General features: G+C 40.7%; 2 protein-coding genes and 1 long non-coding RNA gene across 3 annotated transcripts; 2 read left to right on the top strand and 1 right to left on the bottom strand.

The window, feature by feature from the left end:
* Window positions 1-4,124: 4,124 nt before the first annotated feature.
* On the bottom strand, window positions 4,125-4,928 carry LOC103279582 (ribonuclease-like). The gene has a single exon (XM_016995367.2). The coding sequence runs from the start codon at window positions 4,879-4,881 to the stop codon at window positions 4,441-4,443; it is 441 nt and encodes a 146-aa protein (XP_016850856.1). The 5' UTR covers window positions 4,882-4,928; the 3' UTR covers window positions 4,125-4,440.
* Window positions 4,929-7,641: 2,713 nt separating this feature from the next.
* LOC100552276 (angiogenin) lies at window positions 7,642-12,164 on the top strand. The gene is made up of 2 exons (XM_008115380.3): window positions 7,642-9,033; window positions 10,812-12,164. The coding sequence occupies exon 2, from the start codon at window positions 10,824-10,826 to the stop codon at window positions 11,265-11,267; it is 444 nt and encodes a 147-aa protein (XP_008113587.1). The 5' UTR covers window positions 7,642-9,033; window positions 10,812-10,823; the 3' UTR covers window positions 11,268-12,164.
* A 6,911-nt stretch (window positions 12,165-19,075) lies between these two features.
* LOC134292445 (uncharacterized) lies at window positions 19,076-23,342 on the top strand. The gene is made up of 3 exons (XR_009999695.1): window positions 19,076-19,288; window positions 20,916-20,961; window positions 21,527-23,342. It is a non-coding gene; the product is annotated as an uncharacterized LOC134292445 (long non-coding RNA).
* Window positions 23,343-25,745: the final 2,403 nt, after the last annotated feature.

The raw sequence follows: 25,745 nt of genomic DNA, 5'->3' as shown, positions 1-25,745 counted from the left end.
TTCTATTCATTTAACAAATGAGAATAAAAATCACATTAAAAAGCTTAACAACCTTTTTATTAAAAAGATCAGTAAATAGGGCAATTGAAAAATGTCCCTATAAAATTCTTATAAGCCAGTGTTTCCAAACTTTGGTCTTCCGGGTGTTTCAAACTTCAGTGATAATGGGATGGATTGGAGACATGGACCATCCCATTGCGCCAAAGTGAGGTCTCATGTGGGAGATGTGTGGAGGGTTATCTTGATCTCACTATGATGCGTGTAGCACTGCAGACTGGGGCCCCTTCCACACTGCCATATAAAATCCAGATTATTTGCTTTGAACCTAATTATATAGCAGTGTAGACATATAATGCAGTTCAAAGCCATGGTTCCAAAAGGCAGCTCCAGGCAGTGTATGCTGAAGGCTGAGTGGCCTTGGAAGACCTGTGGCATAGCTGGAGACCCTTCTGGGTCACTACCTACAAGGCAGGAGGGTTCAACTCGCCTGCCTTGCAAGTACAGTAGAGTCTCACTTATCCAACACCCACTTATCCAACGTTCTGGATTATCCAACACATTTTTGTAGTCAATGTTTTCAATACATCGTGATATTTTGGTGCTAAATTCGTAAATACAGTAATTACTACATAGCATTACTGCGTATTGAACTACTTTTTCTGTCAAATTTGTTGTATAACATGATGTTTTGGTACTTAATTTGTAAAATCATAACCTAATTTGATATTTAATAGGCTTTTCCTTAATCCCTCCTAATTATCCAACATATTCGCTTATCCAACATTCTGCCGGCCTGTTTAAGTTGAATAAGTGAGACTCTACTGTACAAAGAAAACAGCTCTCCTTGGTACATCATTATTGGCTGCATTCACTATGATGAAAGCCAGATCCTGACCATGCCATGACCAAGCCAGAAGGAATATCAACACAATGTCTGGTCTATATTGTTCTTCCTGTTAAGGGTTCTGCTTCCTTTCAGGCCTCTTGTATCCCAAACAAAACAAAGCCTAAGTAGACATTTACAATCAGTCCTCTATATCCATTGGTTGTGTATGAATTCAACAATCCATGGCTTTGAAATATCCCAAAAACACAAACCTTGGTTCTAGATAAGGGACATAAAATCATAGAATAAAAGAGTTAGAAGAGACCACAAGAACCATCCAGTCCAATCCTCTGCCAGGCAGGAGCACACAATCAAAGCACATTATTTTGCTACCTCATAGAATATAATAGGACTTGAGCAGTCCATAATGGCGTTCCATGCAGTCATGCCAGCCACATGACCTTGGAGGTGTCCATGGACAACGCCAGCTCTTCGGCTTAGAAATGGAGATCAGCACCAACTCCCAGAGTCAGATATGACTGGACTTAACGTCAGGGGAAACCTTTACCTTTTACTGAGCAGTCATATAGTTTGGACCACCATTGGTCCTGGACACTAAACCCCAGCAGAAAAAAAACTATTTTTGTCTCACCTAGTATCAAATAAAAATAGCAGTACCTTCCAGCATTTTGGATGTTCATAATATAGAACATGTTTATCTAAATTAGTGGTTTGGAATTAACAAGACACAGGAGCAAAAGGATTGGAAACATAGCTTCTAGAACAGAATGGGTAGGAAGGTATGAGACAGGAGGGAAATATTGGAAAGCAGAGACAGGAGGGTTCATAGGCGGATTGTGTGGAAACAGGTACAGGTACAAGGACCAAGCTCAACATTGGCAGGACTCAACAACAAGTTAGGGTCAAGGCAGAATGAGGCCGGATCTATATTCCAGGATCTGATCTCAGATTATCTTCTTTGAACCTTATTATATGAGGCTCCTTCTACAGTGTCCTTACATCCCAGGATCTGATTCCAGATTATCTGCTTTGAACTGGATTATATGAGGGCCCTTTCAGACAGGCTCTGTATCCCAGGATATGATCCCAGATTTTCTGTTTATCCCAGATTATCTGGCAGTGCAGACTCATACAATCCAGTTTGAAGCAGAAAACCTGGGATCAGATCCTGGGATATAGGGCCTGTCTGGAAGGTCCTAACTCTACACTGCCAGATAATCTGAGATCAGATCCTGGCATATAGGGCAGTGTAGTTCCAGTCTAAGTAGAAACAGCTGGCTTTCAAGAGAAAAGGGTATAAAAGTAATGATACTGCTAAGATGCCTGCACTATCTAATGATCTTGTCATGATGCGGCAGCTAAGTTGTAACTTTGATGGACTGTGCTTGTGTTACAGACTGAAGGGACTGAAGTTTGTTGGTTGTCCTCATTACTTGTATTACTTAGGGCTGAAGTGAACCTAGTTTGGGAAAAGCAATTTACCAATAATAAACCATTAGGAATTTTGAGGCTTCTCTAAGAACTCATGTCCACAGCAAGTTCTCTTCTTAGCATTGATTTCCATGATTTCATATGCAGAATATCTGGAATCTACTAGATTCAGGAATACATGTGGACAGTATGGAGTGTCAATAGTGTCATGGGGAACACACATCTGTGATGATCTGGATGTAGGGCACCAGAGGCTGAAGGAAACCTATATTCACTCCAAATGGATTGCTGGCAGTTTTCATGATGCACAGTGGCATAAACACAGTGGAGTTTATTCCAAGATTTTGTGGATTTGAACCAGCTTTGCCCCATTTTAGGCAAAGTCAGAGATACTCTCAAGTGTGTGCATGAAACTCCAGTCTCTGCAGCTTATTGAGTCCAGTTTGGGCACCCTGTTCCGAAGTCAGTAGAGCCACCCATGACAGCAAGGGGTTTGGATGGAGAAATGTAGCTCACTAGGAATGGTGACATGGGCATAACCCATCCACTTTCCTTATGATGATGGTCACAAGGAAAGGATGTTGTTATCACTGTACAGTCCAGACAGTGGACCAGGCTAAATCAGACCCAGTACTGCTATCCAAACTGCCTCAAAGCCATGAGATCCTCCAGTTTTCAGATTCTGGATTTTATTCTGTATTCTATTCTAATTGAAAAATCCAAAATTGAATCACAAATGTTCCCGGAAGGTGGTGGGGTGGAGAGGAATAGGTAGACAGGCAGGAAATAAGGAGAAAGGTATAAGTAGGAGACTAAGATGGAATTAAGTAAAGGTAAAGGTTTTACCCTGACATTAATTCTAGTTGTGTCCGACTGGGGGTTGGTGCTCATCTCCATTTCTAAGCCGAAGAGCTGGCATTGTCAGTAGACACCTCCAAGGTCATATGGCCAGTATGACTGCATGGAGTGCTGTTACCTTCCCACCAGAGCGGTACCTATTCATCTACTTGCATTTGCATGTTTTCGAACTGCTAGGTTTGCAGAAGCTGGGGCTAACATTGGGAGCTCACCCCGCTCCTCAGATTTGAACTTACAACCTTTCGGTCAACAAGTTCAGCAGCTCAGTGGTTTAACTCACTGTACCACCAGGGGTTTCATTAAATGGAATTAGATAGGAGTAGAAATTGAACTGTATCAGAAAGGAATGTAATCTCCTTTACATATATGCATTGATTTTTTTTTCTTTAATACTGCTGTAATATAATGGAGACAGTTATACTCTACTTATACAACCCAATTTTAAAAATACAAAAAAAATCCATCAAAAATGATTCTCCAGTTTTCCACAAATTCTGGAGTATCACTCAGCTTTACTCAGAAATTGGTTCTAATTGTTTGTGACCCTTCATAGATAGAAGCCCTTTTCATGGGTTCCAAATGGAAGAGTAGGTTTATATCCACAAATGTTCATTTGAAAATTAAAAACCAGTTACAGTAGTATTAAGGGTGCTGTCACATTTGTTTTTCCCCTCTTCCTTCCTCCTTTTTTGTGCATAAAATACTTTATACAGAAATATATATTTTTTGTGTAGAGAGAGCTGTTTCTTGTTTAGAAATTGCTGTTTGCTGCGTAATCCAACCATGTGCAAACTTTGTGCAGAACAAGTCCTGAACTGGGAATATTCCCATTGGTCCAAAATTTGTATCAGGATTTCTTAATGTGTGGAAAACAAGCTGTTTGACCATTTTTCATTATTTCTCTCATCCCTTAGAGAGAGAAGAACACACCTTACTGCGTACAGAGGACGCAATGGCAAAAGAGCACAAAGAAAAATGAAAAAGCAGGTTATTAGTAGTCAAGTTTATTGTTTTACAGAAACTGACTTAAAAACTGTGTAGTGGCTTTGACAGACATGTACTTGCAAGAAACAACCATTACTGCCGTTTTAATATTAATTTAGCATCTGCATTCTGCAATGTGCTACATAGACATAAATCAGGTGAGAAACATCATAAGCCACTGAAGTTACATTTCGAGCTGGGCACAGAATTGCAACTAGTTCTATAGAAGCAAAAGGAGCCAAAGGAGCTTTAGAAAGTGATGGGAAGGTGGGGTCATATCATCAGCCCCCTCTCTTCCAGAACTATATTTCCTTCTAGGCTTAAATATGAGCAATATATTTGACAGGCAGGCCCTTCTGGCAGGCAACCTGGATCTTCCTGATTTTAATCTCCCCCTTGTAACTACAGGACTGCTCTCTAGGGCCCTTCTTCAGGGTGCAGACTGTGATGGGGAAGAGGGTTTTGCTGGTCTGCTTCCCATTCAGGACTTCCCCTCTGCAACTGCAGATGGAAATCAGATGTTGTTCAACGGTATGGATGAAGGTGTTGTCCCGCTGGCAATTCAGGTTCCGGCGACGCATCATCTGGTCACAGTAAGTCTCATCGTTCCGGTAGTCAGACTTAGGGTTGTCCAGATTTCTTTTCAGGAAGTCGCTGTAGGGAGTGCCTTTGCTCCCTGGGAATAGAGTGGTGGCCATGAGGAAGGCGAGGAGAAGGCACACCTTGAGGGACATGACTGGACCCTTGGCTGCTGGATGCATAACTGAAAAGGCAAGAAACACGAGTATAATTTGAATATTATTTCAATCCCTGCTCCAGACCCACCAATTCTGACTTTTTCCCAATGGCTACAAAAAGCTGTACAGGAAAATCTACTCTCCTTTTGACTGTTTGCAATGCTTGCGGCACAGAAGAGTTAACCCATTTCACCACCACGGCTCTTGGGACATATCCTGAGAAGGCATGGCTCACTAGGAAACATAGCCATGCTTTACTAAGGTAGAAGGCAGTAGGGAAAGAGATATGCATACAGATGGATAAATTCAATCAAAGAAGAGTTTACAAGACTTGAACAGAGTTGTTGAGGAAATGGGATCTTGGTGGTCTCTAATTCATGGGGCTGGCATAGGTTGCGTCGTCTTGATAACTGGTAACACTAGATACCCAAATGTTTAACCCATTCCCATATTCCCTACTTTCCTTTTAGGGTAGTTTATATAGAAACTGGACATGGTCCATCATGTTCAACTCACCCAAAATTTTGGTTTAAAAGATGTTCGTTCCTTGTGTCTCACTTCAAGAAGACTGGCTCCTTCTTCTGACAGATCTGAAGACCAGAGATGGACCACATTTCCTTCTTCCAGGATTCCTCTTATATACTACTTGCCTGGGAACAGTGGTGAGCCTGTGGTTCTATGAAGAACTTCTAGACTTCCCAAGTCTTCCTCAATTCAGCAACCCTTCATGTTGTAACTTTCTGGTGGGAGCTGTTGATCTGCTACTAGGTGGGCAATTTTAAAATACAAAAAGCATTCATGAAAATGAATAAAGTTTTCAACCTCTCCTTCTAGGGATTGCAAGAAAGACCACCATGCCATTTTTGAGAAATGTTAGCTTCAGTCAAAATCTTTCATTCGAATAACTTTTTACCTTTGCTCTCTCCCAGGTTGTGTCTCCGGTGTATAATGAAGTTTGAGAGCACTTCCAACTGTTACCCTGCAAGGCTATAGAATCCAGGAATTTATAGTTTGATGAGACAATAGTACTCTTTGGCAGAGAAGGCTAAAGACATTGTAAAACCACATCTCCCATAGTTTCCATAGCATTGAGCCATGGCAGTTAACGTGGTGTCAAATTGCATTAATTCTACACACACAGAGAGGCCCACAAACACTTTTGGGGAAAGATATATTTTGGAGGGAGGTGTATGAAGGAAACTATGGACATAAAATTTGTGTATAAGGGGGGTCATACTGTATTTTTAAATATCTCAATAGGAAAAGGAATAACCATTCCTATGTCAACATCTGATTCAGACTCCCCAGGCCTATACTGCTTTTAAAGAAATGTAACCCAGTGGCACAGCGAATTAAACTGCTGAGCTGCTGAGTTTGCTGAATGAACAGTCGATGGTTCGAATCCGAGGAGCAGGGTGAGCTCTCACTGTTAGCCCCAGCTTCTGCCAACCTAGCAGTTCGAAAACATACAAATGTTGAGTAGATCAATAGGTACTTCTCCAGCCACATGACCTTGGAGGTGTCTACGGACAACGCCGGCTCTTCGTCTTAGAAATGGAGATGAGCACCAACCCCCAGAATCGGACACAACTAGACTTAATGTCAGGGGGAAACCTTTACCTGTACCTTTTAATGTTTAAGATCTCCAGCAACTAGGGATGTGTACAGGACTGAGTGTCTTGGGCTGCATCTACAGTGCTATATAATACAGTTTCAGAGTGCAGATTAACTGCATTGGATTATATGGCAGTGTAGACTCACATAATCCAGTTCAATGCAGTTTAATTGGCATTATATGAGTCTACACTGACCCATATAATCCAACTCAAACTGCATTATATGGAAATGTGGATGGGGTCTTGGAAGTCTATGGAGTAGTACTACTACACTGGGTTTTACTCTGAACTTTATAAAAGCTACCCAAAGTGTTGAGTAGATTTCCCTGCATGCCAAGAATTGGACTGGATGGGTCGTGTGGTCTCTTACAACTCTATAATTCTATGTTTGAGCAGCAAGGCTCATTCACTTCCTCATCAACATGGAAACAAGTAGAATCCATTGCAAACCATGTCCAGTCTGGTTGGGTTGCTAAATTTATGGTAGCAAAATGGGAAAGCCCAGCGTCCCGCTTACTTCTTTGTTTTATCTATGGGTTTGATATGTAGATACGAATTAGCTTCATCCCTTCTGATTTCTTTCATCTCTGTTTAGTTTCCCAGCTGAATTTCTTTACCTCGAGCATTTTTGAATGAGAAGTACCATCAGAAGAAGACTTTGCACACTTTAATTGGTTGGATGTTCAGACTGGTTGGCTAGTTTGTTGTATTTGGGTCAAAATACTACCAGTAGGAACCTAATCCAAGCTTATGCTCCTGAACATGATACAATTAGTGTTTTACTAATTATATTATTGTTCTCTAGTAGACTGAACATTTTGTTGGAAGAAACTTTTTAAAACAATGCTAGGAGATGTCCCAATTCCTTTGGTTCTCCTACTAGGCTGCCTTGGTTCTTCCATAGTATTGCAATGCTCACCAATTTGGGCAGCTAAACCACCAGCAGACTTCAATTGAGACAGACATGTGGTGAGGCCAGGTTCCCTCAAAGATACATGTGAGATAGTTGAAGGACAAGACCCATATCTTGTAAGAGGACAGGATTCACCAGGGCCACCGCACAGATGTGAACAGAGAGTTAGAGGCCTTTCTCTCTTATTTATTTTGTATACACACCACCATTTTAATTACCCTATTTTTTGAAATTTAAGAAGCATTCCCCTCCACATAAAATGGGATGCATCTTAAAATTGCAGATCAGCTTCTCATATATAAATAAAGCCTTTTGTTGGTGGTGATTGTACTGAAATTAGTGTGTGTTTTACAATTGATGGCGCCTTAGAACTGAATGAATAGGGTATTAAATTTCAAATGGCTGACAAATGAGAATACAAATCACATTTTAAAAAATAGATCAGTAAATAAGATGACTTAAAAATGTCCCTGCAAAATTCCAAGAAGCTAGAGTTTTCAAATTTTTGTTTTCCATTTATTTTGGACTTCAGCAATAATGTGACGGGTTGGAGATGTGGACCATTCCCTTACATTGGTAATTTTGATCTCACCACGATGTGTGGCATTAACAAAGTAACTATGGAATGGAAAAATGCAATGCAAAACAGATCTTTTTTTTCATCAGTGTAGACAAGCCCTTTGGCAATAGTTACAGTTACTTGTTACACCTAAAATGACTGTTATTCCCACTAATAACATTCCCTTTGCAATGCAAATTCATTACACTCTCATTAAAAATAATCAAAATCCCAAATAAATTGCAGTCAGTCCTCCATATTTGTGGATTTCACTTTTGCGGCTTTGACTATTCAAGTCACTCCTGACACAAAAAAACAAACAAACTGGAGAGTCTTAGAGAGATTACCTCTCTAGGTATTTGTAGATCCTCAACACAATTCTGTGGTTGTCATCCAGTGGAAGTGGACCACAGAGTGAGACTGGAAGACCTAAAGATTCATATAGAATTTTTACATGTCAGTTCATATTAAAAATTGTTCTTAAAAATCATGTTTTTTTGACATTCGTGGAAAGAATATGCCTCCAGCCCCATGTGAACCAAAAAGATCAATGGAGAAAACAGATGTTTTCTGGCAGAAGATGTGGAAAACAATCAAGGTTTCAGAATGTTGCTTCAGAGAGCAGAGTACATTCTGGAATTTATTTTGATGTGTAAGGGAAAGAGTTAGGAATGGAGGGAGGGAGGGTTGTTTTAATTATATTTTGTTATTGCTGTTGGGTAAAACATGAAACCAAGAAAAGTTACTTTTAGGGGCTGCTTCTTTCAGAATACTCCAACCAGGAAAAAAGAACAACTTTTCATTCTGGCCAGGAGACTCTGAAGGTGCAGTTGCCCAAAGCTAACTTGTCTAACATTTCCAAAAAACAAAAAAAAAAACCAAAAAAAAAAACCCAGCCTTCTTTCTACAAGGGAATGAGAGATGCAGCTTTTTGGGGAAACTATGTGGGACGATCCAGGGATTTCTGCCCAGTGATCCATGATGAAACTTTTTACTGACTTTCAATTGGTTCAATAGCCTCAAAGAACTGGCAGTTCCCAACGTGATCGGCTGAGATCCTGAGCAAAAGATTGTCTTCTCTGGAAAAGGTGGGTTTTCCTTCCCCTTCCTTTTCTCTTTTGTTTTGTTGCTGCTGCTTGTTCTTAAACTATAAAAGCAGGGCCACTGCTTCCCCCTTTTCCAATTTCATGTACGATCATTCTTGGATTGCTTTCTCATGCCACACCCAGCTGTTTTTTCCATTGCTAAATTTTGAAAAAGCAGAACAGAAATGAAAATGTGGCCTAAGACCACCACAAAAAGTTTGGACAGAGCACTAGCTGTAAGACCTCTACCATAAAGATATTTTGTGCAATTTTCTACGGCATTTTTTTCCCGTATGCTGTGCTATTTTATTTCCAGACATTACGCAACAGGAATGCCAACACTGCTTCTGTGGGCTAGGCCCATAATGTTCTTTGGTTGCACATTTCTGCCAATTAGTTTGGTTTGAGCCAAGAATGGGGCCAATGGGCAAATGGCAAATGTGGTTTGGCTCATAGCATTGCCACTTCTTCAGCTGGCTCCTGGACTTTCTGCCTGTAGATTTGGTTAGTTGTGGGGATTTTTGCACGTGGCACATTTCTTCAACCTACATCACCTTCTCTGGAGTACCTATAGATACACTTTTGAAACAGATATAATAGATACTGATAAAGTTTTTCTCTACTTCTCCTTAACAAAGCAGGTCTGATAACAGCTCAGGAAAATGGATACTGTGTGTAGTGAATGGATTTGGGGATTGGACTGCAATTTGAGATCCTTATGTTCTGATCCTCCTTGAACCATGTAGTTCCTGTTCTTTGGGTAGGAGACATATCTACTCTAGATTTATATAGTGTTCCAAGCTTAATAATAATAATAATAACAACAACAGCAACAACAACAACAACAAAATTTTATTTATATTCTGCTTTATCTCACCAAGGGGACTCAGGGCGGATCACAGTACACATACATGGCAAACATTCATGTCCTTTTTTTGGACAAACAGGACGGAACAGAACAGCATTCAATGCCATTATCAGACATATCACATAGACAGTCAGTAGAGTCTATTAGTATTTTCTAGCTTCCAGCTTCATGAGGGTATGCTCAATTTTGGCTACAGGGAGAGCTGCCACTTCATCATTCACTGTGAGGCCGAGTCCTTTTTGATGATAGTACTTCCTCATGTTCTTTGCATGCCGCTGGCAGTTTTTATGGTGTCATAAGTTAAATTAGCTTCCCCACATTAAGCGGTACCTAGAATTCTCTATGCAGTCATGTCGGCCACATGACCTTGGAGGCGTCTACGGACAACGCCGGTTCTTCGGCTTAGAAATGGAGATGAGCATCAACCCCCAGAGTCAGACATGACTGGACTTAACGTCAGGGGAAACCTTTACCTTTACCTTTTTAGAATTCTCTAATCACAAACACAGCTGTTTTCGAGCTGCTCAGGTGGACAGCGAGCTAGGGTTATGAATGGTTGGGAACTCAACCCTGACCCAGGCTTTGAACCAACTTCTCGGTCAGTGGTGATTTACTGCTGCTGGCTACTAACCAGCTATGCCACAGCCCAACCCCGGGCTTACAGCTCTAACCAAGATTCTTATTTTTAAACAATGTAGTCAGAACTAAATAGGTACTAAATCATATGCAGTTACTAAAATACTAAATAGTAATACCAAAAATGATTGATTCAGGTGAACTGCGTAGAAGAAAGGGACCAAACATTATGTTCTGGCTCTGAGATGGAGGTTTATTAAGGGTGCAGAAAGATGCCAAGTAGCCACATGGCTTCCTTGTGGCTAAAGGGAGATTGATGGCACTATTTTCCTTATAGGTGTTGGACAGAATGAAGTCTGAGATCTTCTGCTATCTTCTCCTCATCCTGCTTGTGGCCGAGTTGCTGCCTGGTTCACTGTCAGGAAACAACCCTCGCTATGAGAAGTTCCTGAATCAACACCGCGATGATCCGAGGAGCAGTTTCCATGGCCGCTACTGCAACACCCTCATGGGCAGCCGAGGTCTGACCAAGCCCGAATGCAAAGAAGTCAACACCTTTATTCATGGCTCCAAAAGGCAGATTCGTGCAGTGTGTGCAGATGGTGGGGTGGCCTTGGGAGACCTGCGGCGTAGCTGGCGGCCCTTCCGGGTCACCACTTGCACCCTCCGGGGAGGTTCGACTCACCCGCCTTGTGAGTACAAAGAGAACACCTCTCCTCGGTACATCGTCATTGGCTGCGAAGAAGGCTGGCCTGTTCACTATGACGAAAGCCAGATTGTGACCACAGCGTGACCAAGCAAGGAGACACAGCAGTGCAATGTCTGGACCGCATTGATCTTCCTCTTCACTTCTAGTCCTCTTATACGCCAATGAAAATAGTGCCTAAGTAGACCTTTACAGTCAGCCCTCTGTATCTACTGGTTCTCAATCAATCATCTACAGCTTGAAAATATTACAAAAGAAAATCAATTGTATATAAGGTTTTGCTATGCCACTATATACAATGGGACTTGAGCATCCATGGATTTTGGTATCCATGGCAGGTCCTTGAACCAAACCCCAGCAGATACCAAGGGCCTACTGTATATATTATGCATCATAAGTATATGTAATTGCTATGTCACACACTTCTTATATAACCCCCTTCCTTTCATTTTAGTACACATGCCAGTTTGTATTATTTCTGCCTCCCCAAATCAAAGCATAGATTATAATCTCATTGGAATGGGATCTTATTTTTAATGCAGTTTGCTACTAGAAAGCAGGCAAAAAAGCAGGCAATGACAGAGGAAAAAAGAAAGACCATAATAATTTTAAAAGCCCATAGCTGTCTCCCATTTGCAATATCTGAGCAGAACAGTTGCTGACAGGGGATCTTAGACATCGCTAATTTGTAGAGTTACCATAAGTCAAAGTCAACTTGACAGCAAGTAACAACAAACTCAAAATTTGTTCGGTGACCCCAGATGGCATACATTTCTATTACCACTACTATTAAAAACAACAAAAAGATTTTCGATTTTTATCTTCCCTGCCAGTATGTCTTCAAACTGATGTATTCTATTGTGAGTGGGGGAGGGATTTTCCTTTTTTTATCAAGCAAGTTCCTGCATTTCAGGTTCTCTTGTGCTTATAGTAGCATCTAATGAAACTTTGTACATTAAGCAATTAAAGGCTCTCAAAAATGCATTTCCTGATATTTTATTATGTAACATGTTTTTAATCCATATCGTATTATTTGCTATCAACTGAAAATTTGACAATGAAACTGGGATGTACTGTATGAAATCATTCCCACCAGCAGAAGGGTACAGAAGCCTGAAGTTGTGCCATATTTTCCAACATTTTCCTGTATCATATTTATCTCTATTAGATAAATTTCCATGCTGTTCTTAGCATGGAAAGTTTCTCTCTCTCTCTCTCTTGACAGCTTTCAGGACACTCTGGCTCTCATGGTCAGTGAATAGCTTTTCCAAGCAAAGCTCCTTGGTATTCCTTTTTCTTTCTCTTCGCTGTACAAATAAAATTGTACGCATCTGTATTGGCCACATTTTAAATTCAGTGCTGATGTATTTTTCTTAAAGTCATGTGTATATGGAGTATCACAGATCAGTATACTTGTATATCAATGTGAGCACACCTCCACATGACAAGATTGCTAAATATGACTTTGGTGACACGGGACACATGTGGACATTTAAGACAAAAATCATCATGATGTGTGTCCTGCAGGTGAGACTAATGAGGCAAAGGTGAGATCCAATCAGGAAAATACAGTGTGGATAATGATCTTTCTATAGGTATAGAGAAGTCTTTAGATACCATCGAATCACACTAAAAACCCTGAAGGCACCAGATCCATCTGATCATGGAAGCTAAAGAGAGTAAGTTGTGGTGAGTACTTGGGTGGCAATCAACCAGCTAATATCAGGTGCCAGAGGCTATATTTCAGAGAAGGGAGCTGGAAAAACCACCTCTGAGTTTATCTTGCCCAAGAAAACCCAATGATGTTCGTGGGATCACCATAAATCAACAGGGAACCCGAGGACACATACACAAACACACACATAGAATTACACTGCCCCCCAGTGCTCAAAACAAAGAAATTGATACTATTGTTCTTTACAGATGGTCATCTGAATGATCACCTTGCCATGGTTAGTGGGCTTGTGTGTTCCAGTGAAACTACATATGAGCTTGTTTGGAGGTTCTAGCAGGGGAGCGGGGGAAAAAGAAGATCTGTATAATGATCCTAGGAAAAATCTCCTGGGAACACTCTTGGAAGAAAGGGCAGCATGGCAACAATCTGCTGTGATCTGTGACTTGCTAGCAGATTATTCCAAAAATATAACACTAAAGGTTGCCACATTTGCAATTGCAGCCCAAAAGATCAGAGCTAAAGTAGCAAAATCCAGACTTGAGGACAGAAATGGAAATGGTGATGGTTTGGGATGATACAAATCAGACACTGCCATTGTTATGTTGCTGCTATCATAATTTTAAAGAGCTAGTTTTAAATTTTTAACAAGTTTTAATGTTTATATTGGAAAGTGCTTACATATGAGCGAAGTGGTTATGAGTCATGTACTCTCAGCAGGGTCTTCCATGGTGGCATGGTCATAAAGGAGGAACTAGATATAGAACAATCCAAGAAAGTCCTCAATGGCGAAACAGGTGGATGATTTTTTTTTCGTGTCAGGAGCAACTTGAGTCGATTCTGGAGTGAGACAATTGGCCATCTGCAAGGACTTTGCCCAGGGGACGCCTGGATGGAGCTGGTAGAGGGAGCTCATCCACACTCTCCCCGGGTGGGATTTGAACCTGGCAGCCTTCAGGTCAGCAACCCAACCTTCAAGTTACGAGGCTTTAACCCACTGCGCCACCGGAGGCTCCAGGTGGATGATAACATAGTGCATGTTACAACGGCTGAGAAGATGGATGAAAGCTGCAAAAGATCACATGCCATCAATCATCATGGTATCCATGCCACTGGATTAGAACCTTTTGCTATGAAGAACATGTGCTCATTGCTGTGCACTGATCCCTGCACATAAAACCAATGTATGCATTGACGTCCTCCAAACAAACCAAAATCAAGAAAAGGTATGTCAGTGGACTACTAAAGAGTTTTAAAGATGGTCTTAAAGCTAATCTAAAAGAGTGTGGCATAAACACCAAGAATTGGGAAGGCCTGGCACTTAAGCTCCGGTACTGGAATTCAACTGTTACCGACAGTGGTATGGACTTTGAAGAGGCATGAATACAAAGCAAAAGAAAGAAAAGTGCCAAGAGGAAGGTGCATCAAGTGAACCCTTATCATGACTGCTTTCCATCTGAAAATTTATGTCCTCAATGTGAAAAATCATGTGGATCCAAAATAGGTCTTCGCAGTCATTTACGGATCCACCACCAAGACTCTATCTCTGGAAAGCAATCATGCTCGGCCATGAGGGACTGTCCATGATGATAATTCTTCTAGGTGCAGAATAGTTTCTCTTAAGTGCTAGTTGTTATATATCTGACAAGAAGAAAACATAGGCTAGCCTGTGACTTGGGGCATATGAGTTGACTGAGGGGATGAAATTGGGAGGGATGGGGACAGGAGAGTAAAACATGATCTTTGAAAGTGGGCTTTGGTGCACCAAGGCCAATATGTCTGTGTAGAAGAATGCTGCACGCTGGAAATCAGGAAACACAAGCACACGACTCAAAACAGAATGTTGAATAGGAAGCCAAATTGGCTGTAGTCTACAAGGGATACTCAACTCCTCCATTGTAATGGTTTCACTGGCTTCCAGGCAATTTCTAGGCAGAATTCAGTGACAGGCTCCCTCACAGAGATTCACAAATACAAATACGGAGACTCACATGTAAAACAAACACTGTGGGGAGCTTGCATTCTTTTCAGGCTAGATTCTGCTTTCTGATCACTCCCCACATGTTCTCTAAATATTCATTTAGATATAAACTGTACTTTCATGCAGAATTCAGTGATAACCGCTACATGCACATCCAATTTCTTTTGAAATCAAACCACATGGCAAGTGGGCATCTTGTTCTGAAGTTGAGCAGCACTTCTGGAAAGCTCTCCATTTGGCTTGACAGAAAAGACATGCTTTTATAATAAATATTTTTAAATGCTTTGAAATTACGTTTTTTTGCTACTATGACTGCCCATGGATTGCAGGTGGCCCATCTCTGCTAAAACATATCCAATCTGGGACTGTTATTGACTTGGCTTGGTGATGCAGAGATATTTTGCAATCCTGCAGGTCCAGTGAGGCATTTGCTGCATATGTCTCCCATATTTTATTCAGGGAGTTCATGAAGTCTGTATATGGGTCTTTTGCTCTCTGCTGACAACAATCTTGCAGGGTCAGGGAAATGGAAAGACAATGCCTCTGATGTTGGTTAGGCTGGGAAGTTCCTGGCTGAACATGATCTTACATCTCGTCCAATACTCCAACCACCCTCACAACTACCCAATACTATCAGTTAGCCCCTGATTTGCCAAGAATAAAATGTGCCAGAACACAGGAACAGAAGGGGCATATGTAGCTTCTGTGCTGTAACCCTAACTATGCAAAAGGATTCTGGCTTATTGAAACAATCATTACAAAGATGTGCTTTATCCTTTTTCAAATTTGGCATAGTTTACTTATGGAGATTGTTGGCTAGTACTTCCACAGAACTCTCCTCCCAATTTTCAAAGAAATCTAGCTCTGAACAAGCAAACAAAGGGAAAGATTTTTCAAAAATCAACAATTTACTTAAAAATAAAGGAGTAAAGGATACAGAAACAAGATCTGAACTAGAAAAAAGGTCCCATGGTCAACAAAACATGGGCATCAGAAAGAAAGGCCACAGCAGAAATGTGTTAAGTAGCTAAGGTCTAGAAGGTCAATGTCTTGCCTCAACTAAATGGAAAATAGCTACTGTACTTTACGCAACCTCAATTCTGCAGAAGATCTGTGGTGAAGTTATCAGGAACTTCACCACAGGGTCAAATTTTTAGATTGCATCAAAAAGCTTGTTGTTCATGAATATCTGTTATAATTTCTAAAATAATAAAAAAATCTAAAAAAAAGCTTGTTGTTATAGAATAAAAGTCAAAAGGACATTGCTAGGCAGAGAACATCTTCCTCAGTAAATGTGATTGGTCAAATAAGATTTGGGAAAACCACAGAAGTTTCACTTCTAAGTTTTTTAAAAAAAAGTTTTGTCAGGAAATTGGAACTTCTTCTCTTCTCAAATACAGTTTTCTTGCATCAAAGACTGTTCCACTGGCTAAGTCAACTGTGATGATCTCTAACGTAGAGCTGGTTGAAAGAAAAAGACGTATGAATAGCTAACTTGCACAAATGCTACTATAATGCCAACTACTTTCCTGGGATTTGAGATTATTTCTCTGAACTCAACAAGAGTTTTCTACAAATCCACAAAATAATTTCAGCACATTGGACAATTCCTTTGAAGTCTCCAGTGTCAATATGAGCTATGAAATAAAGAGGCCTGACAAAAGGCCTGGATAAAATAAAGGCCATCTTGCTGGCCTATATCTATTTTACTGGTTAATTCCTTGGATACTTGCTAAGGCTGAAGGAGCAAAGCTATGTGGGTCTTCACCAATGGACAAGTATCAACCCATGCCCACCTCCTCAGCTCACCGTTGAGTGAAACACCTGGCCCTTAGGGCAATCCAAATCCATGGTTACGTATCCCAGCCAGTCATTTACTGGAAATCCAGCCCAATCCCTCTTGGCCAGGATTTTATAAGAGAGAGCAAACCCTTAGATTAGTCACAAGGGCAGACTCCTTCATAGCCTCATAAGCTACAGAAACCTAAAAAGAACCATTCCAGAGGCTCACATTGTTTCTTATTCTCTCTCCCCCCCACCCAATACCAGCCAATGGCAACCTATGCTCAGTGTTTCCTTTTAAAAACCCTTCTGTTGTATGGACCTCCATTGGCTTGTTTTGACTGCAAGAACCGGGGGCTTCGGAAGTATGCACCTGTTGATTTCAGCGCTGAGATTACGCAGAAGAGAGACTGAGCCAGGGATGGAAGATCACAAAGGATATAAGAGGCGATTTCCCAAGAACCAAATGCCAGAGAGTGCTACTACATTAACAGAAGGCAGTTCCTGCAAAGCTCTGGTTAAGCGAAAGAGGGAAAGTAACGTTGCTCACAAAGGCTGGGAGAACTCGGAAAGAGGAAAGAGAGTGCCCTGTGGGGATTTGTAAAAAGGCACCATGATGTAAATGGGTTGACTGAAAAGGCATGTGTCAGCAGCTGATTGGTTGAGCCAGCCAGGAGCCAACATTCCGATTGGCTATTGCCTCTGGCTTGCTGCTGAGAAAAATGTTTTTAACTGCCATTTTCACCTCAGAGAGTGAAGAAGCGCTAACTGGAAACAGTCAGGAAGGAAAATGGCTGCTAACTCTCTGAAGCCTGATTATTTCTAAGGCAAATGAGGCATATTTAAAGACTGTTTAAAAGGACTGAGAGAAACGGTTTTAACTGCCATTTCACCTCAGAGAGTGAAGAGAGTGCTGACTGGAAATAGTCAGGAAAGAAATGGCTGCCAACTCTCTGAAGCTTGATCATTTTTAGGCAATGAGGCTTATTTTAAAGACTGTTTAAAAATTCTCTATAAGAATTCAGAGAGACTGCTATATATATTGTTGCTCTGTTTGAGCTTTTGAACTGAAGTAAAGTTACTATTACTTGTTATACAAAACCTGAGTGACACATTATTATACTGCAGGATATATTTTGGTTCAGAAACAGTAGTAAAGCTTCTATTTATTTACATCTAAAACGTCCAACAGACCCAAGTACTCACCAGTACGAAAAGGGAAGGGATCTTTTGAGAATCCACACTCTGGGGAAAAGGGGAGGAAAATATTGACATTTGGGGGAGGCATGTGTTCTAGAAATGGCTTGAGTGATGTGTGAATAAGATGCCAAAGAGGCATTTGGACCCCCTGGGGAGGTCTAGCTCTGGTTGCAAGCGAAGTAATGGTGGAGCTGAACAAAACTGCATTTCTGTTTTCTGCACAAGAGGAATGGTCAGTTCATCAGCAAAGCGTGTGTTGTTTTAACCCTTTGTGTCAGCTAAAGGGACCCCTTACCCTGAAGCAAAGAAACCTGCACCTCAAAAATTCTGTTGTGTGTGTGCACTTTGAGCTGCTTTGATAGGCAGGTAGGGAGATGTTGGGAGGAATGGGGCAGAGAAAATCCAAACAAAGCCAATTCAGCCTCACACCAGTTTCTTGTATTTTGACTTCCACCATCAAATGATTTTCAAGGCAGAAAAGTAGATTTTAAGGATTTTAAGATATTACAATTTGAAAAATACCAAGATTCCCCATTTGGAAACAAGTTAAGATCCAGTATGAAGAAGGAATGGTCAAATGTCAAATTAGCCCCACTTCGTGAAGTGCCATCTCAAGGCAGTGAAGAAAAATGGATTAACATACCCTTTAGTACAGCAGACATTTTAAATTAGAAGGAAGGTCTTCCACCATTTAGAGAGAGTTCTTCAAGTTATACAGACTTTTTATCTGACCTAATGGAAAGCCAGAAGTCCACCCTAGTAGATTTGAGAACATTGCCAAGAGTATTCTTCAGACCTAACGATAGATATCAGGTGTTGCTTGCGGTAAGAGAGGAATGGACATTGGTGGAAAAAATGTCCTCAAAATGATGGTGGAAGAAGTCATGGAGAAATGTACTACAGTGGACATCCAGATGAAGCTAACCAACAACCGCCACTACAATTCCAGGGAGTATTCAGAAGCCCATGATAAAAGAGGCTATGAGAGACTAACTTCTGGTGAAAATGAAGTCTTACCTTTCCTCCTTTTAAAATAAAAATAATTGAAAGACCTAAGTTGCAATGACTGGACTTAAATCAAGAGACTTCTTGGAAACTACACTTTTTGTCCAACAACATCTCAAAGGAACTTAAAATGCCACCAAAAGACCTCTAGATACATTCTAGACCTGGACTGTCAACTATACATGAAATTGACATGCTAAAATAAAGCATAAAATCAGTTATAATCATTATTTCCCAAAAGCCGCTCTTCCTGTGTGGCCATCATGAACTTTTCCTACATTTTCAGTTGAATTTGAATCATATCCTTCCTCTTTTCTCCGTATTTTTAATTTGCACTATTTTTGCAAGTGATTCTTCCTCTTTCTGTCCCATTTCTGTCTATATATAACTCTCTCAGGTGTCAGGCTGCGCACAGAAGGTATCCCAGCAGAGACTGACATCCATTACTGAATTAAGGACTGAACACAGGTAAGCTGGGTGAGGCTCACAGTCTGATTTTGAAGGATCTCAATGGCACTGAGGGGAAATTAGAGAGCTAGTCCCTGTTGGTTTTTCTGGACCTCTCAGTGACTTTCGATACCATTGACCACAGTGTCCTTCTGGGCCACCTCTCTGGGATGGTCTTAGGGGGTCTGGAGGGTCGGTCCCAGATGGTGGAGCAGGAGGACTCCTGTTCAACTCCCTGGCTGGTGGCTGCCAGGGTTCAATTCTGTCCCCCCATGCAGTTTAACATGTACATCCTATAGAGGACTATGTAGGGTGAAAGGAGCACTGGGAGGTAGTTAAAGCTATGTAATTTTGACACATATGTGTATTCCTCTGAGCATCTGTGATTTCTGTGACATTAATGTTTTACAGTGTTTTGTGATGACGAAGATAAGTCTCCATCACTGCCTTGCATTCAGTTTCTTGGCAAAGTTATCTATCCCTGAGTCTCAGAGATCATCACACTATACTTTTAAAGTGCTGCTATTCCACTTTAATTGTTATGGTAGCCTTTTGTGGAATCCTGGGATTTAAAGTTTAGGGAGGGACCAGAGAGGTCCTGGATCTCACTAAACTACAAACCCAAGAATTCCACAGGAATCTGCCATAGGATTTGAAGTGGAAGTGTTTTAACAGTGTAGTGTGATAATCTCCTTAGTCTTATTTTTGCTAGAGTATAAAATTACGGGTTTAAAAGAATATGTTTGTGTTTGGGAGCTCAGAGACCCACCTGAGACCAGGCATGCATCCTTAAATTTTGGAAAATTCATTTTAGATTAGCCTTTTTACTTTACCTTCAGAGAGATAGATTTCTTAAAGTGGTTGCACCCACCATAAATGGTGGACATTGTTTCAAGAGCACTCACAAAACTCCCTTTCTTAAAATTTCGCATTTGCTCACCCACTCAAAGAGTTTGAATAACTCTGATAAAAAACCACAGTGCTGCAGATATTCTGCTGAGCATAACCATGGACTCTCCTACACACACGAACACTTAGGGCACATCTACACTGACCACTTAATGCAGTTTGAAGACAGTTTGACAGTGTGATGGTGCAAATGTGCATAGAAACATACATTAAGGTCTTTAAACCAGGATATACAATTTGGGGATACTCTGAAATGGAGACTGTGAAGCGCATCAGCCTACCTTAGCGTAAACCAACTAATGGACAGGCAATCCAGTAATCCACAAATGCAACTTGCAGTAGGGGAGGTGAGAAAGGAAACCCAGTTCTCCCATAGTCATGAAGCTGCAGATACTGCAGATCTTGAAACCTGTTTGAGGAAAACCTCTGTAAGCACCATCCAGGCTTCGAATCAGCTTCATGACTTCACATGTAATCATCCACACTGTGAATTCATTTCTTTCTCTGCTGGTTTCCTACTGACCTAAGTGGAAGTAGACGCACCATTAGTTTGTTTACTTGCATATATGTAATGGTTTTTAGTATATGACACATTTTGTCAGACTTCTGAAAGTAGAAATGTTCCAGCTATTTCATACACAGTCGTGATATTTCATTGCCATTCACCACAAAAGCTCATTAACAATACATCTGTCTGACTTAGAGGTGTCATGTGACTCTTTTTATCTTTTTCTTTTAGCTACAACATACACTGCTACCTGTTTGGACCCAGCTGGAAGTATTAGGTATGTGACTTCTTCCATTTTTTGCCAATAATGTCATTAGATAGCAATGTTCTCAGGTGGTCCCCGGGCCGAAAAATGTGCATCTAATCTATATAAGCAAATAGAAGCTCATAAGATTGTAAAGACTTGCCAGGTATGTGACATAGCATGTGAATCTCAAAGTAATACCCATAATCTCCCCAGAAGCCTACTGTGTACCATAGCCACCATTCAAATATTTACCGGATTGATGTCACATAATTTCCTGTCATTATTTTGGGAGGGACTACAAAGGAAAGTAGATGTATTTGGGAGTGGGGCAGATTCTGGGATTGGTGGTGTGCTTTTGCACGGAGGTTCTGCACAATTTGGGGGCAAAAATTGCTTCAGAAGCACATGAATTTTTGAAAATGGGATGTGGTGGCAGTTTGGGGCCCAAAAAAGTGAAATCTATGCCCACCTCTGATCTAACCATTGCTATCTGCCTGGTCCTGGTCTACTGCACAAAATAGCTGTCAAATGTACACCTAGGAAACCAATAACTCTTCTTTCTCATTCCATTTTCCCCTTCTTTATAATTTCCAAGGACTTGCCACAATGATCCCCAAAGTCTCCTGCTTGTTACTGATCTCTTTGGCCTATCTTCTGATGCAAACCTGCGAAGGACAGACCTGGGCGCTTTTTCAAAACAAGCACATCGACTACCCAATGCCACCAATTACAAACCCTAATGCCTACTGTAGCCAAATGATGAGGAGTAGGGGAATGACTACCAATAAATGCAAACCAGTCAATACTTTCATTAATGACACCATCCCAAACATCCTGAACATCTGCAGAAGTGGAGGAACTGTTGTCATACCTGGTTTCTTCGATAGCACGAATCATTTTAATGTCCTTCAGTGCGATAGACCTAGTGGTAAGCCTCCAAATAACTGTCAATACCGTGGCAGACTGCAATCCAATCGCCTCCGTGTGGCCTGTGATGCCCAGCACAGACCTACTCACTTGGAGCCGGTTCTGCCCTGACCAGAGGGTGATACTATTCACTTACCAGCCGCTAAGCCATGGAGTCTCAGACAACGTCAACACCATTTGTGTACTAATGTGCTTAATACTCCTGGTGCTGTATCTCAGCAATGCATTTTCAAGCTTTTGCAACTTGATACCTAGAGATTATGGTTTGGAGAGAAAAGGTGGTGGGAAATAGTTTGTGGCCTCATCTTTTCCCTCCTTCATTTTTCCTTTATTTCTTCTTTCCAAGTTATTTTCTCTTCCTTTCACTGGTTACCCCTCCTCTGAGAAGTGTCACCAAGCTACACTCTTTCAAAGGGGTTTGCAGACCCACCAACACTTCACAGGTGGAAAGCAGGATACATGTGGCCCCGTCTATCCTGACTATTTAATGCAGTTCAAAACTAGCCTCAAACTGTAGTGGGAAGACAACAAACAATCACATAAGTGTGAAAAAAACCCCTTAATGTGCATGAGTGCTCTGTGGTTTGTGCCATCACCATTCAGGCCAGGAACTGCTATGTAACCATCTGCACTTTCTTCAATTCCTGTTGGAAACTGTGGCCTGGATTTTATTAGCGGGGGGAACACATAAGCTAGGAGAGGCTATCGCTGTATGCTTTTCCCCAAGACAACTGGAAAGAGTAAGATCCCATCCCTGCATCTTCTCTTCCTCCTGCATCTTAGGGCCCTTCCACACAGCCATGTAACTCAGAATATCAAGGCAGATAATCCACAATATCTGCTTTGAACTGGATTATCTGAGACCGCACTGCTATATTATCTGGTTCAATGTGGGATTTATATAGCTGTGTGGAAGGGACCTTATTTTTGTTGCTGGGTTAAAAATGTTATGTCCCAATTGGTTCTATCATAAAAAAAACATTGAAAAGGTTTATTAAACCACAAAACCTTGTGGTTTAATAAACTTAGGCCCCTTCCACACTACTAAATAAAATCTCTCCAGTTCTGCTTTAAACTGGAATATATGGCAGTGTGGACTCAAATAACCCAGTTCAAAGCAGATATTGTGGGATTTTCTACCTTGTTATTTTGGGTTATGTGGCTTTGTGGAAGGGCCCTAAACCAGTACTGTCCCTGACCATTCAGGACAGTTGGAAAATATGGATAAGGCAAGGTGTTTCTTGCTAAAGCCTGAAAGCCCCAGGCCTGATTCACAAAGAAACGTGTTCCTTGAATTTGAGCTTTTCAAAGGTTCCCATTTACAACATGAAGAGTCTGATTCAGGCATGTTAGCCTTTAATCCAGTATAAGGGAGGAAAATATACATTTCAAATGTCAAATGTCTACTGACTGTGCTTGCTCAATTCCTTGCAAAAATGTGCTTCTATGCTCATTAAACATTTATTAAAGCATTATTTCAAAAAGAACAATGTGAGAGCTATTTTTCTTACTCTTTGGACTATTGTTATTATTATACTTATTTATATCTTGTCTTCTTCCCAGGTTCAGTACTCAGGTCTGCTTATTTATACCTGTTGAAACAACCATAGCTGAAAATTCCTAAAATACAAAGTTTTAAATGCACTTAAGCTATCAGAGGATTAAAACTTGTTTAAAACATGAAAACATGAAAAAGAAACAACAAAGAGACAATCTTATCCAGGATTTCCTCAAAGCAATTAGTCCTCAAAGGTCTGCTTGTGGAAAGATGGCAAAGATGATGATCTAATCTTTCTGGGTTACAAGTAGGTCTGCAAGTTGAGGATTGTCCCAAAACTAGAGACCTGGGGATGTTATCTGGTGATGAAGTAGTTTTAAGTATTATAGATTAAGTACCAGCTACTGTTGATCACAATATGTCATTCATACACAGAGAGAACACAATATCTTGTTTAGAATTTAAGACAGGAATCTTTGGACTTTATTGCAAAAAGCTGCTGTCACACATGATCATGGATAGTGACAAAATGCTGGGATGGTATCTTCAGTGTTTTATCTTTCTGTAGTCATGTAACTGCAACTATTTGCCGATCCATGGTCTTTCATCTTTACTTCTGGTTAACCTTGTAAGTCCACCTTACTCCAGTGCTGCTATTCTGTGACTTTAAAAAAAAAAAAAAAGTGGTAGCAGAAAGCCCACTAGACAGAATAATTAAAAGTTCATAGAGATGAGTGGAGATATGCCAAAGATTTCAGTTTCAAAAATATGGTGGTTCAACTTCACAGTCTGAAGCTACACTTGTGAGTTTTCTGGGCTGTATGGCCATGTTCCAGAAGCATTCTCTCCTGACGTTTTGCCCTCATCTATGGCAGACATCCTCAGCCAGAAGGCATAAACATAATTACAGTCTCTGGAAGGAACACTGTGGGGAGCTTGCATTCTTTTCAGGCTAGATTCTGCTTCCTGATCACTCCCCACATGTTCTCTAAATGTTCATTTAGATATAAACTGTACTTTCATGCAGAATTCAGTGGTAACCACTACATGCACATCCAATTTCTTTTGAAATCAAACCTCATGGCAAGTGGGCATCTTGTTCTGAAGTTGAGCAGCACTTCTGGAAAGCTCTCCATTTGGCTTGAGAGAAAAGACATGCTTTTATAATAAATATTTTAAATACTTGGAAATTATGCTTTTTTTGCTAATATGACTGTTGAAGGCTACAAAAATTACTGGACATGCATGCCAGCTGCCCATGGATTGCAGGTGGCCCATCTCTGCTAAAACATATCCAATCTGGGACTGTTATTGACTTAGCTTGGTGATGCAGAGATATTTTGCAATCCTGCAGGTCCAGTGAGGCATTTGCTGCATATGTCTCCCATATTTTATTCAGGGAGTTCATGAAGTCTGTATATGGGTCTTTTGCTCTCTGCTGACAACAATCTTGCAGGGTCAGGGAAATTGAAAGACAATGCCTCTGATGTTGGTTAGGCTGGGAAGTTCCTGGCTGAACATGATCTTACATCTAGTCCAATACTCCAACCACCCTCACAACTACCCAATACTATCAGCCCCTGATTTGCCAAGAATAAAATGTCCCAGAACACAGGAACAGAAGGGGCATATGTAGCTGCTTTAACTATGCAAAGGGATTCTGGCTTATTGAAACAATAATTACAAATATGTGCTTTATCAGTTTTCAGATTTGGCATAGTTTACTTATGGAGATTGTTGGCTAGTACTTCCACAGAACTCTCCTCCCAATTTTCAAAGAAATCTAGCCCTGAACAAGCAAAGAAGGGGAAAGATTTTTCAAAAATCAACAACTTACTTAAAAATAAAGGATACAGAAACAAGATCTGAACTAGTAAAAAGGTCCCATGGTCAGCAAAACATGAGCATCAGAAAGAAAGGACACCGCGGAAATGTGTTAAGTAGCTTATGAAGTTCTTTAGAAAGTCAATGTCTTGTCTCAACTAAATTTAAAATAGCTACTGTACTTCAGTACAGTAGCTATTTTAGTACAGTAGCTATTTCTCAGTTCTGCAGAAGATCTGTGGTGAAGTTATCAGGAACACTGTGGTCAAATTTTCAGATTGCATCAAAAAGCTTGTTGCTATAGGATAAGAGCCAAAAGGACATTTCTAGGCAGAGAACAACTTCCTCGATAAACGTTGTCAGATAAGATTTGGTGAAACCACAGAAGTTTCACTTCTAAGTTTGTTTGGTTTAAAAAAAAAAAAAGCTTCGTCAGGAGATTGGAACTCCTTTTCTTCTCAAACAGGTTTTCTTGCATAAAAGACTGTTCCACTGGCTAAGTCAACTGTGATGATCTCTAACTTATTGCTGGTTGAAAGAAAAAGATGTATAAATACAGTAGCTA

The sequence above is a fragment of the Anolis carolinensis genome, chromosome 6 (assembly GCF_035594765.1).
Source record: "Anolis carolinensis isolate JA03-04 chromosome 6, rAnoCar3.1.pri, whole genome shotgun sequence".
Lineage (NCBI taxonomy): Eukaryota > Metazoa > Chordata > Lepidosauria > Squamata > Dactyloidae > Anolis > Anolis carolinensis.
This window is presented reverse-complemented; position numbering and strand designations above follow the sequence as displayed.

Coding starts and splice junctions, on each gene's coding strand:
- LOC100552276 (XM_008115380.3), top strand. CDS start 10,824: ATGAAGTCTGAGATCTTCTGCTATCTTCTCCTCATCCTGCTTGTGGCC.
- LOC103279582 (XM_016995367.2), bottom strand. CDS start 4,881: ATGCATCCAGCAGCCAAGGGTCCAGTCATGTCCCTCAAGGTGTGCCTT.